We start from the raw sequence: 12,643 nt of genomic DNA, 5'->3' as shown, positions 1-12,643 counted from the left end.
AGCAACCCAAAAGAGCACATTTGAGGAGCGAGAACGGCGGAGAGGAAATACTCTGAAAGGTGCCTCTTTTGAGGGAGTTTATAGGATTCCTTACTTCTCCACACCTATCCCCAGCCTTGGGATGGTGGAAGAAAGGAGAGATGATTAAAAGGTGTGATTACTGAAGTTGTTAGGGTGAAGAGAAAAGGCTGGTGCATGTGGGGGAGGAGTAGGTCATAGGTGGGTACTCTCCCTCTCGAGATCTCTTAGAGCAGGTTCCCCAAAATGAGACATTTCTCGAATTCCACAGTTTTCAGGGGGTGGGGGGGGGAGAACGACAATGTTCCAGGGAAATGTCATAAATACTTTACCTTCCTGCCCCATGGGAGACCAGGCCAACCTAATCAGCTCTTAGACTCTTTGCCTTATCTTTTGGGGGGGGGAGAATATCTCACTCGACATTTTATGGTCCAGAGAAATCACCGCTATAAACGCATTCTTCTCCGGCTTTGTGTCTTGGAATGCGACTGGATCCCCCGAGGGTGGGTGGTGAGCTAGAAGGTTCCCGCTAGCAAAGGTCTGTGTGTGTGTGTGTGTATGTGTGTGTGTATGTTCATGTGTGTTCATGTGTGTTCGTGTGGGCTCGAGTGCCATGGGTCGGCACCGGGTTCTAATGGACCTGTGGTCTTTGTGATTTCTCTCCTTTAAAATAGAGAGAGCATTTAGTTTGATCCTATGGATATCCTAGACTAGTAATAAAGGAAATATTTGGACGTCACTCCTCTCCATGCTTTTCTCTCCCGTCCTCCACCCCCCACCCCGCCTTTGGTACCACGAATTTATGTCTATTTGTCCGGGTCATCCTGGGTTTGTGTTTTAATTATGCAGTCTATTTTATTTCTTATCTCCTGGTGGAAACAGATTATTTTCCCTTTGAGACAGAGCTGCGAGGGCTCCCTGACAGGCCGAGGGCCCTCGCTCTCCAGCTTGCATTAGATATTAATTTACAAATCATAGGTGAGAGAATTTATACATATTTGTTTAGATTTGTGTGTTGGTGGTAAGATTGATTCCGCTTCCCCCTCCCTTCCCCCAATCCCCCACAACAGTCCTAAAGTGTAGCTAGCTCAGGGCCGAAAAACCAGGCGAAGTGAATTCTAACATTGAGCAACAGCGCCACCTAGCGTTCAATTGCATCGATGCACACAGTCGGGGTTGGGGGGACGGTTGAAAAAAGACTTCGGGCTAGGTTCAGGTTAGAAATAGTGTAGAAAGGTTAGGGGTAAGAAGTCTCAAAAATAGTGTGAGGGAATTGGGGAAGTTAAGTCGGAAATGGAGCTTCCGGATTTCTCCGTATCCGATCTCTAAGCACTTAAAAATAAATATCTCTAATAAAAATTCAATGTTTGTTATTTTTTTTTTACTTTCTCCCCTTCAAACCTTTCTCTCTGAGCTTAGTTCAGTGTGAATTGAGGGTTGTTGGGTTTTTTTAAGCCATCTCCCATTTCAGGCAGCCACATGCACACTAGGACGTCTTCCCCCCACATCCCGCTTCTTACCCTCTTTTCATGTCCCATTCCTCCAAAGGCTTGGCTCTAAGGTGGGACACTGAATCCTCTGTGGTGTCCCCCCTCCTTGTTTTTAATCTACCCCCACCCCACCCCCCATTACTTCCAGCCAGTGAGGTCCTGTTCTCTGTGGCCCGTAGACAAAACACTCCTATAATCCGATTTCAAAGGAAAGAGCGTCCACCTTATTTAAACCATAAAACAATTAAGCCCAGACGTCTAGCCAGCTCAGCGATGCTGTTTTGTTCAGTCCTATTCAGGACCCAGCTCAGGGAGACAAACAGCGTCATAAAAGTGGCATTTTGGAGCTGCGGAAATGTACCTATCAGTTGCTTCCCGAAGTCGAACAACCTTCAGGGTTTTGTTAGCCATACAAAGGAACAGGGGAAGATGTGGGAGGGGGGAAAGGTTAGAGAAGGAGGGAGTTTGCTACCCCCACTCTCCCTTCCTTCCCTTCACCTCCCACAGATGATTTTAAAAACCCATAAATTACAGTAAATCAAATCACAGAATTGAGCTTAGAAACCCCAGGAAGGACTAAGGGGAGCGTTATTATGAGACACGGCACTACTGAGTTCGAACCGGGTCTTGCAGGAACCAGTTACTGTTACCCCAGCCTCTCTTCCTCTCTCCTTCTTGGGAGGGAGCAGGGAAGCCAGCTCCAGGCTGGAGCCACACTGAAGTGGAAGATGCAGAGAAGAGAGGCGGGTGCAGAAATGCAGTTCAGGGGTTGGAGTGGGCCCTGGGGAATGAGGGAAATGCGACAAGATTAGTGGCTACTTTGTAGGGAGGATTGTAGGGGAACACATATCTCTTCTGGGCCTAGGGGAGTGGGGTGGGGGAAAGAGGAAGGAAAGATGGAGATCAAGGACCAGTCTTTCTTCCAATGAAGTTTTATGGTAGGATAAAGGATGAAACTGGATCCTAGACAAGGAACAAGGGCAGGGAAGTTGGACAAGGTGGTGATGGTGGAGCTGGGGTGGAGAAAGGAGAGAGAAGAGGGGAGCAAAGCACCCTTCACAGGATTAAGAAAAAAAGGCTTCAGAAAATTGGGAAGCTAAGCTGTTTGAGGGTGGAGTAGAGAAGCCCTAGTGTGAATGATAAATTTGTGGAGTCAGATTTTACTCCTCAAACTTTGTGCATTAAAACCTTTATGACTTTTTAACATTCTGCACTCTGCCTGAACTAGAACTGTGTTTTTGGAGGGGTGGGTTGGGATATAGAGAAGCTAGAGGTGCCCCAAGTCATGTCTGTCTCCATTTCAAGTGATAAGATTGGTTTCGGGGGGAAGACAAAAAGTTCTCAGATTATATTAAATTTTTGGCCTAGGGACATATCAAGACAACTCCACCACTACCACCACCCTTACCAGAATGGGACAGCTTGAGATATTAAAGGGCCATATTTCACACAAGCTGAGTTTAATAGTTTCCAGATTGGGGGATTTCCAAGAAAAGGGGAGCTGAGCTGGAGACCAAGGCTTGTCCCTGCCTGCTCAGAACTGCTTCTGATTAGCTGGATGAACACTCTTTTCCTTTAAGGGAAGGAGCTCCTAACAGTAAGGTGCCCCCAGAACATGTCCTCTGGCAGTTACAAATTCTATATTGGGGGTCCCTGCAGACAGACACTCTGAGTTCACCTGACCCGATGAAAACCCCTATAAAAAGACCTCGTTGACCCTCGACACTTCAGGAGATGCTCTCCCACCACTCCCCATCCCAGAGGAATTCATGCTAGGCACCTTCCCACCACCTCCTGGGGCCCAACCCCTTTGGGAACAACAGTGTAAAGTGAAATTCACAGGGATAAAAAAGAGCATTATAAAATTACAGTGGTACATACGGAAGAAAATCGAAATGAAATTCACTTTTACTTGCACCTCACCCTGTACCTCAGCCTCTTTTCCTCTCCTCCCCTCTTTTCCTACCTCGGCTTGCCTTTCCCTCTCTCCTTGTCATCCCCCAATTCCCTCACATCTTCTCTCATCACCCCCATACCCAAGGACTGAACCTGAAACTGCCCCCTCCCTTCTCCTCTCCTCTTCTTTCCCTGCTTTTCGTTCAACTATTCCTCGAAGTGCCGGCGCTCTCCTAGGCAAGGATCCAGGTTGGGATTTCTCCCAGCACCCAACTTTCATCTTCACCTATCACCCCCCTCCGATCTCATGTAGTCATAAATTATTACAATTCATTACGCCAAGGGCAAACATTCTACGGCATGTCTCCCCACCCCCACCCCACGCCCACCCCCGTGCCCCAGCCAAAGCGGGCTAGAAGTAGTAGAAGAGACTGGCCTCCTTTTTGGTCTCCCTGCCTGCCCCCTCCTCCCCCCATTCCAACAAAACTAGTCACTTGCTCTTCCCAGTCAGACCGTCTTTACCCTCTCCATTTTCATCTTCCCTTCTCTCTGCCCCCCTCCCCCACAAAAAAAGAAATGAGTAGGTTTGCCTACGAGTTCCAAAGCGGGGGTCAGAGGAAGAAGAAATAAAGAGGTCTGGATGCGTTTGAATGTCTTGTTTTTTAAGTGACTTCGATATATTAACACAGAGCTGTTCTACCATAACAAACAGAACGACAATACAGGACTTTTGTGTGACTAAAAGGGAACCCACGAATATGTACAAGCCCCCAAAGCCGCCTGGCGGCCAGCGAGCCAGCTCCGGGCCTTGGCTCCGGCTCTGGCTCGGGCCCTAGCCCTGGCTCCATGGAAGGGTGGAGGAAGGGAAAGAGGGAGGGAGGAAAGGAGAAAGGGAGAGAGGGAGGGAGCCCTGCTTGGTTTCCACTGCAGCTCAAGCCCAGGCCGCTGGTGCTGCGAGGCCGCTGTCTGCGTGGCCTCTCTTTTTCTTTCTTTTTTCTTTTGTGTCTTTCCTTTCCTTCCTTTTTTTTTTTTTGGTTGTTATACAAAATCTGCACGCAGGGCGCCCCAGACCAGGGGGAGGAGAGACAAACAAAATAAGATACTAAAATAATAATAACAATAATAATATTAATAATAATAATAGAGATATAGAGATTCAAGTACTGGCTTCTCTGAAGAAAGGAGGAAGAAAAATCACATGTGTGTGTTTGTGTGTGTGTGTGTGCGTGTGTGTGAGCTATGCCGTTGAGCTGGAGGAGAGAACACTGTTTCCCTCCTCCCCGCCACTTTGTCGCTGGGGCGAACTAACTCTAAACACCAAATTTTCAACACTGAAATTCCCCCAAATCACATTTTTCTTTCTTTGTGTTTTTTTTGTTTTTGTTTAGGTTTTTTTGTTTGTTTTTTGGGTTTTTTGTTTTTGATTTTTTGTTTTTTAAGGTGGTTTGCATTTTTTTTTGCTCGCTCTCTCGCTCGCTCTCCCTTTCTCGATTGCCCGCTCTCTCGATCTCACTCCCGCCCCGGTTGGGGTATTTTTGTATGTGTGTGGGGGATTTTGTTGTTGTTGTTGTTGTTGTTTTGTTGGTGGCGGTGCTGCCGTCTTCGGCTGCCGCTGGGTCGCTGGCTCTTAGGATTGCTCCTTGTCGGTTTTCTCCTTGTTCATCTTTTTCATCTTCATCCTCCGGTTTTGAAACCAGATTTTGACCTGACGCTCGGTAAGGTTGAGGACCCGGGCCACCTCGTACCGACGGTCCCTGGTTAAATACATATTGAACAGAAACTCCTTCTCCAGTTCCAGTGTCTGGTATTTGGTGTAGGGACATCGCTTCTTCCTCGTAGATCGAGCATGGATCCAGTTTGCTACTGGGTTACCTAGGGGGGCCAGGCACAAAGCAGGGTCAGGGTCTCCTTCCAGCTCACTTCCCTCCACCCCCAGCCCACCTCCATGTCCTGAGGTCCAAGCCTAGTCCCAGATCAAAAGGCTGCAGGCCCTTTAATACATAACATACATACATTCATATATATATATATATATATGTGTGTGTATATTCATATATTATATATACATACATGCATACACACACACACACATATATATAATTGAACCTGAATTTGATCACATTTTTGTTACTTTTGGGGGGGCTGTTCTCGGTTTTCCCTAGTCCTTTCCTTCTAAGATCTCGCACCTAAAGCTATAGGAAATCCCAAGCTATCGAAGCCCATAGTCCTCCCCCCCTCCCGCCCCCCAGCTCCAGAAGGAGTAATTCGAGAATATCCTCATAAAAAGTCCAAATTCCCAACCATTTCATAGGCCCATAAACGCTTCTCTCTTGTTTTTTATTTTTATAGCGAGGTCTCTCTCCTCCCCATATCCCCCCTCCCCCCTCCCATCCTCCCAGTCCTCGACCAAGTCCTGAAATTTCAGCAGCTCTGTTTTCCTGACCCTGAGTAGTCCTTAGCCTAGTAGGGCTACCAGTCTCAGCTCCAGCCTCAGTTCCAGTCCTAGCCCCAGTCAACTCCCAGCTCTCCTCCTCACTCCCAGTTCCCTGCTCTGGCTCCGATCTGAACCCTGCTGAGGCGAATTCTCAGGATGATGCTAGGGAGGCAGAACTCAGGAACATTCCTGGAGAGTACCCTGGCTGAGGAGGGGAAAGAGGCAGCCCAATTTTACTCTCTTCCCCAATTTTGGTTTCATCATCTTCCCCACCTCCTCTTTTCTAACCCCAAGACAAGCTTTCAGAAAGGGTTGCCTCCAATTTCAGGTTTATTGAGGTAGCTGGGGGAGGTACAAGGGGAAATGTTTCAGAGCTATAATTAGGCCCTAGTTTGGAGCCATCACTAACCCTCTGTGAGTCTGTAGAAAGAGAGTCCTGCTGCCTCCTTCCCATACTTCCCCACATGCTGCTCCTACCCCAGGGACAATTTGGATAATCTTACTACTCCTTCCTCAGTCACTGAATTCATTCATTCTCCCCACTTTGGCCCTGTTTTTCTTGCTTGTCCCTCTCCAACCCCAAACCCAGTTTGTCCTTCCACCTCATTCTGTACTTCCAATAGCCAAACTATCCCTAACTGAGGAGGGGGTAGTCAATCCACTAACACAGAGAGATGCTTTTTCATCAACGAACCCCCTAGTTTCCGTCTCCCTCAGCTTTCCCTCAGCCCACACTTCTTCAAGGCTAAGGTGGCATAGATCCCTGCTCCTTCTATCTCCTGTTTCACAACTCTGGCTACCCTGACACCTCCAACTTCCTATTCTTCCCCACCCCCCATCCCATTTCAGATCCCTTATCTCTGTTTCGCTTAGTGGTGATGGTGGTGGTAAGGAAGTAAATACAATTTTCTGTTTTATGAACCTCATGTGAAGAAAGGAACCCAGGGGTGACTGGGGTGGGAGGGAGGCTTTGGTTTTTTTCCCTTGGGGGTTTTGCTATCACCTCACTCCATCCTCCTCACCTCTTCCCCCTCCCTACTTCAAACTAGAAAACGAACCTTGCCCTCGCCCCAATCTTTGGCCCTGACTCTGTTTCTTGGAAAGTGAAGATGGAGCCAAAAAGCTTGGGATGAGAAGGAAGTGGTGGTCAGGGAAAGACTTTCATGAAAGCCAAAGCAAGTGAGGAGTTGCCCCTTCTCCCCTCTCCTACACTCACCCTAGTCTGTCTCCCCACATTTCCCCAGACATTCCGGTCCTTGAAAGCACCCCCCCCCCAAGGTAATTCGCTTTTATTGAGTCCTCTCCCCCCCCCCCCCCACTCCCAGAGGTTGTAATCTTGCTCTTCCTTCCCACCCCCTCCCCTCCTGTGCCGGTTGTAAAGGAAAATTCCTCCCAACTTACTCGGGTCCAGTTCTGTCTTTTCCTCTTTGTGCTTGCTGCTGGCCAGCGCGTCCGACTCCGGGGAGGGGAGAGCCTGCGGGGTCCGGTCCCGAAGCTCCCCGGGAGAGCCATACATGTAGTCTGGGTAACTCCGCCCGTCCCCCGGGCCACAGTCCGCCCGGCGGCCCGGGTAGGCGTCGGGTTTGAGGGCGTAGTGGCGGCCCCCAGCTGGAAAGCTGGGAAAGGAGACGGCCCCGGACAGGGGCTCCAGCCAAGTCCGCATATACCGCGTGTCCGCTCCAAGGTGGGGCTGGTGGGTGTAGGGGTGGTAGACGACAGACGACTGGGAGTGGACCGGAGCCCAGGACGTGGTGAACACTGCCGGCTTGGGGGCAAAGCTACAGGACGGAAAATCGCTACAGTCCGGGACCAAGCCGGTGGGTCTGGCGGCTGCGGGGTGAGCCCCAGTGGCAGGGAACCTGGACGCTAGGAGATCTTCATTCTCGTGGCTGATCAGGGAGTCCACGTAATAGTTACTGATGGGTCCCGTCGCCGACATCGTTAGAGGGTTTTACATACATAAGATTATTGTATGAACTGTATATGTACTTTTTATCTGCTCACAGAACAATCAAGGCAGGTAATTATTTTTCCAGCCTTTTCCCCGCATCCTATTGGCTCTTCGACCCCCACGTGATCGTATTTACCCAAAAATACGGCGCGGATCAATGCGCAGGGGCTTTTTTTCCCCTGCTTTTCCCCCCTCTCCTACCCACCCCCCGCCCTCAGCTGATCCCCGGGACCTGCGTTTTACTGAGGGGGGAAAAAACCTCTAGAAATAACGGGCTTCCCCCCCTCATTCTCTTCTCCAAGATAGCTCGCATCTCGTTAGAGATACCCCACCACTTCTTCAAGGCCACCCCCTAAGTGGTCCTATCCCCCCACAATTTTTACCCAGGTGAAAAATTTTCACTATCTCCCCCGAGTCAGTTCATCCCAGTCCCTTCCCCGCCCCAGGCGGAGAATAGGGGTGCCCTGAAGGGGGAGGAGATGGGAGAGGTAAGACTGAGGAACTATTTCTTGACGTAATCTATCTCTGTCGGCTCCAAAGCTCCCGCAGTCTGTGTGCGAGCAGAGATCAGGCGATTGTCAGTTCTTAACGTGGGGTTTTAAACATGTTTTTTTTAATAGCATATACATCTGTGTCTATTTCAATATTATCATCATTGTAAGGGGGAGTGAGGAGACCTAGTGAGATGGAACAGGAAGTAAAGGGATCTTTTCCTAGCCCGAGCTGCACACCCCAAAACTGTGGCAGAAGGGAGGAGAGAGAAGGGGGTACAGCAATGGAGAGGGGTAGAAACTATGCATCCAGCTTTATCAGTCTTGATTGTGTAGCCTCGGAAATCCTTTGCCTTTGCCATAGATAAAAGAGTCTTTATTTTTAATTTATTGTCTGTATCTATCTTTCTTTCCCAGCTTCAAGAAGTGGAGGAGAAGCCTACATAACTTGAGTGCATTCGCCTAATCCAGCATTTCTGTTCTGTTTTCTTTCTCCTTAACCTCTCCCCCCCCCCCCGAAAAGTCATTCTGTCTGTCTGCACACAGGAAGACAGAGAGATACACGGAGAGAGCCCTTGGTCGTCGGCAAGTAGCTTGTTTTTACGTCCGTCAATAAAAATTTTATGAGGATCATTTGATTGTTCATAAATGTGTCTTTCATTAAATAAAAGTGTAGGCTGTTTTTGGAACGAGAAAAAGGCAATGCTGTGTTGGGAGAAGGCAATTTCTTCAAGGGGTATAAACAGAAGTCCAGGAGAGGGGGTAATATGGTTGCGTGGGAAAGGTAGGCAACTTTATTTACATCCAATGGAGAAGTTGATTTTCCCCATTCCCCTTTCTCTTATGTTTTGAACTAGATGCTCATCTCCACTACCTCACGACCCTTCTGCATGCTACTTCTGTGTGTCTGTCGGTATGTCTGTCCTTCTGTCAGTCTGCCTGTTGAAAGAAATAGGTAAGGGGAGATCTAGACAAGCATAGAAAATTCGATGTGTAGGGAACCAGGGATGGAAGAAGGGGGAAGGGAGGGAAGTCTGGGGTTGGAGCAATGCCCCCAAGAGCAAATCGGATCTGGCGCAGAGAAAATGATATAGAACGACTTAGGAGAGAAAGGAGGGTAACATTTCAGGGTCACGGTGGAGGAGACCCAGGATCTATTGGAGGGGGGGAGGGGAAGGGAGCAAAAGAGATTGAGTTTGATGAGTCTCTGAGTAGAGATGGGGAAAGTGGGATTCCCAAAACAGAGTAACATTTCACACTGTCTCTCCTCCGTCTCCCACAGGATAGTACCAAACAGGGAAAGGAGATGGTTTTCTTTTTGTTGACCCCCTCTGTGTTGGTAATGACGGGGGAAATGTGTCCAGGAGAGGGAGGAAGAAGGGGGAAAGGGAAGGGAGGAAAAGGAGAGAGAGAGAGAGAGAGAGAGAGAGAGAGAGAGAGAGAGAGAGAGAGAGAGAGAGAGAGAGAGAGAAGGGGGAGGAGGAGAGAGAGAAGAGAGGGGAAAGAGTGTTGGGGGGACAAGAAAGTTAGTGGGGACAGAGAAAGAAGGGAAGAGAAGACCTTAGAAGGGCCCCCAGGTCTGTAGGCCCACTCTCTGCTACTCTGCCTCTTTCCTCCAACTTCCCCCCAATTCCGAGGAGTTCTCAATTTCGGTGGAGCGGGGCTTGATTTTCGACGCATGGGGGGATAGAATGAGCTCTCATACAGGGTATGCGGCCGAGTACCTCAGTCCGACCGCGATCTCTCGGCTCTCGTTCCCTTTCCCTTCTAGTGGGGTGGATGAAAATGAATCTCGGTAGGAGAGTGGCGGTGGGGAGTGGAGAATCGGAAAAATCTCAGTAAGAAATATAAATATCCCTTTGGCCTTGGTGGAGTGTGGTGTTTAGCTGTCAATCAAAAATATCCACCGGCTAGTTCAAGGAAAAGACCAGATATTGGCCCCTTAGGCAGCGGCTTCCTCAAAATTCCATGCTATCCAACAACTTCGCCCTGGCGATTGGCCCCAGCCTCGGTGGGGAGCAGGTCGACAACCCTGGCTCTGTCCCGAGAGTGGTGACAGCAGCAATGGGATATGAAAATGTCCTTTACAATGGGGGAACTAGGAAGCAGCTACAGAGAAGGGGGGCGGCCTGGGAACAGACTCAGAGACATAGGCGGGAATAAGGAGGGAGGAAAAGAAAAGAGGGAAGGAAGAGGGGAGAAGGAAGGGAGGAAGAATAGATCGGAAGCAGGAAGAGAGGAAGAGGGGGAAGAGAATAAGAGGAAGAAAGAAAGGAAAGAAGAGAAATACAGAAGAGCGCAGCCTGGAGAAGAAAAGAAGGATGGGCTAGAATCGCGGAAGAGCTGCTCCGAGGAGAAATGCCATTGTGCAGACAGGCATGTCCAGCCCCGCAGCCGGCAGGGACCTGGCTTGTTGGCCGCCCGGCCCGGCCCGGCCCCCTCCCCGGATGCAGGGCGTATAATTCCATCCGGATGGAAGGACACAAAGGAGGGAACGGCGGATAGGGGGCTTCCTCTCTGCTCAGGCCGAGGGGTGCCCTGCTCTTGTCTGAGCGGCTACTGCAAACCAAATTGAGGAGTGGGGAGCAAGTGAATACAACATACCCCTCCTGAAAGCCTGGAGAGGCCAGTTAGGATCCAACCCACTTTCTATTCAAGAAGAATATGGAGGAAAGGAAAAAATTGAACACCACCTCCCCCAAACCCCATTCCCACCCAGTCCTACATCCCAGTCAGTCTCAAGTCGAGTCTACCTCAGCCCTCAGTCTCAGACTTACTGGTACCCTTCCCTCAGGGTTTTTCGCAGGGAAAAAGAATATCCTGAAGCTTTCTTCTCTATTGGGAGGGGGAGTTGCTGTAAGGGGGGAGAGTCTCCCTGAAATATAAATTGTTTTTATAAACTGCCATCTCCTTCATCCCTCTTGCCCCTCTAGACACCCACTATCCCTTTTCAACTTCATACAGCTGTCTTCCAATCTCCTTACTCTTCCAATTATTCCATGACAGTCCAAGTCCCCTGACTTCTCTTCTGGCCTCCGAGTTTCTTCAGGAGCTAAATCCCCCATGAAACTGAGAGGGGATTTTCGCCTCCTTCTTTGGGGGTTTTAACTTGGGCACTTCCTCCTCCGCTTCCAAACAAGTGGAGGAGGCAGTCTCCCACCACCACACACACCTTAGTTTTTAAATGGCATATTTAGCTCCTTAAAGTCTCTGCTGAGAGATACCTCTTTGAGGACTGGAAGGAGTGTATAGGGTGCAAACCTACTGAGTCCAAGTTTTGTCTCACAGAACCTTCCCCTACAATGCTTGTCTCTTTCTTCCAGCAACTTCCCATTGATTTTGTTGCCCGCCCCCAACCTCTGAGGTCCCGTGTTTTGGGGTGGAGTGGAAGGCCAGGGAGATGGAACAGAGATTCTTCTTCAGAAACAAGCTAGCCTTCAGAGGCCAGAAGAGCACAGAGGAAGAAGGGGAGAGGATCACTTTAAAGGACTAGATCATTTTCTTGGCTTGTGCTTAGTTATTCGGATTTCCTGCTAGATTCTGCGCCCACCACCCTTCCTTTCAGTTTCGCTCTGAGTGAGATCTGAAGAGGACAGACACAGCATACAGCTGGATGAATCTGAGGCCACGGAGAATCCTCACGCAAGGAGGGGGAAACATTCACCAGTTTGTTTTGTTTTTAATTTTTTTCTCTGGCCTTCTCTCTTCTACCTAAGGGTCTCTCTCCCCCAATAATTCTTCTCCAGGAATATGATGCACACCCCCAAATCGCTGGAGGTCTTGGAGAAGGAGGAGACGATCATTCCTTACCACTCCCCCACCCACGCCGGCCTGGGCAGCTGCGACCAAGCCAGCTCTGGGGGACCGACAGACAGACAGGCAAGAGAGTTGTCGTCCCCCTCCCCAATTCTTGCTCTCTACCCCCCCCACTTCTTCCCTCATGCTTTGAATTTAGTCCAGTTCAATCCACACCGTCAAGTTCGGATTAAAAGTAAAATAGACTTTTCTCTACCGTCAGCCCTATCGGCCCCTCCCTGCCCTCCTCTTCTCCCTAGCGGCGGGCGCCCTCAGCCCGTCTCCCTCACTCCGCCCGGAGCTCCCCTCCCACCCACTACCCAGCCCAGACTCTCCCTTCCTGTCCTCGGTCCATCTGCTTTCATTCTTCTTTGCTCCAGATGCAGGCTCTTTTAACGTACTCGAGTACGTTCTTTCCCCCTACCTTTTCCTATCCCCTTTCATGCTTCCCCTCCACCTTCGCCCCTTCTCTCTCCTGTCTCCCTCTTTGTTTCCAGAGGAAAGGTTCGTTCTAAAGCCTGGTTTGGAAGAAGAAACTGAGTCTGGAGCAGCAGGTCTGACTAGGGAG

General features: G+C 49.6%; 1 protein-coding gene across 1 annotated transcript; it reads right to left on the bottom strand.

Moving 5' to 3' along the window:
- Nucleotides 1-4,632: 4,632 nt before the first annotated feature.
- Nucleotides 4,633-7,806, bottom strand: HOXC9 (homeobox C9). Its single transcript, XM_043967125.1, has 2 exons — nucleotides 7,240-7,806; nucleotides 4,633-5,276 (listed from the first exon to the last, which is right to left on the bottom strand). The coding sequence occupies exons 1-2, from the start codon at nucleotides 7,775-7,777 to the stop codon at nucleotides 5,032-5,034; spliced, it is 783 nt and encodes a 260-aa protein (XP_043823060.1). The 5' UTR covers nucleotides 7,778-7,806; the 3' UTR covers nucleotides 4,633-5,031.
- Nucleotides 7,807-12,643: the final 4,837 nt, after the last annotated feature.

The sequence above is a fragment of the Dromiciops gliroides genome, chromosome 5 (genome assembly GCF_019393635.1).
Source record: "Dromiciops gliroides isolate mDroGli1 chromosome 5, mDroGli1.pri, whole genome shotgun sequence".
Lineage (NCBI taxonomy): Eukaryota > Metazoa > Chordata > Mammalia > Microbiotheria > Microbiotheriidae > Dromiciops > Dromiciops gliroides.
Note: the sequence above shows the minus strand (reverse complement) of the source record. Positions and strands in the feature narration are given on the sequence as shown.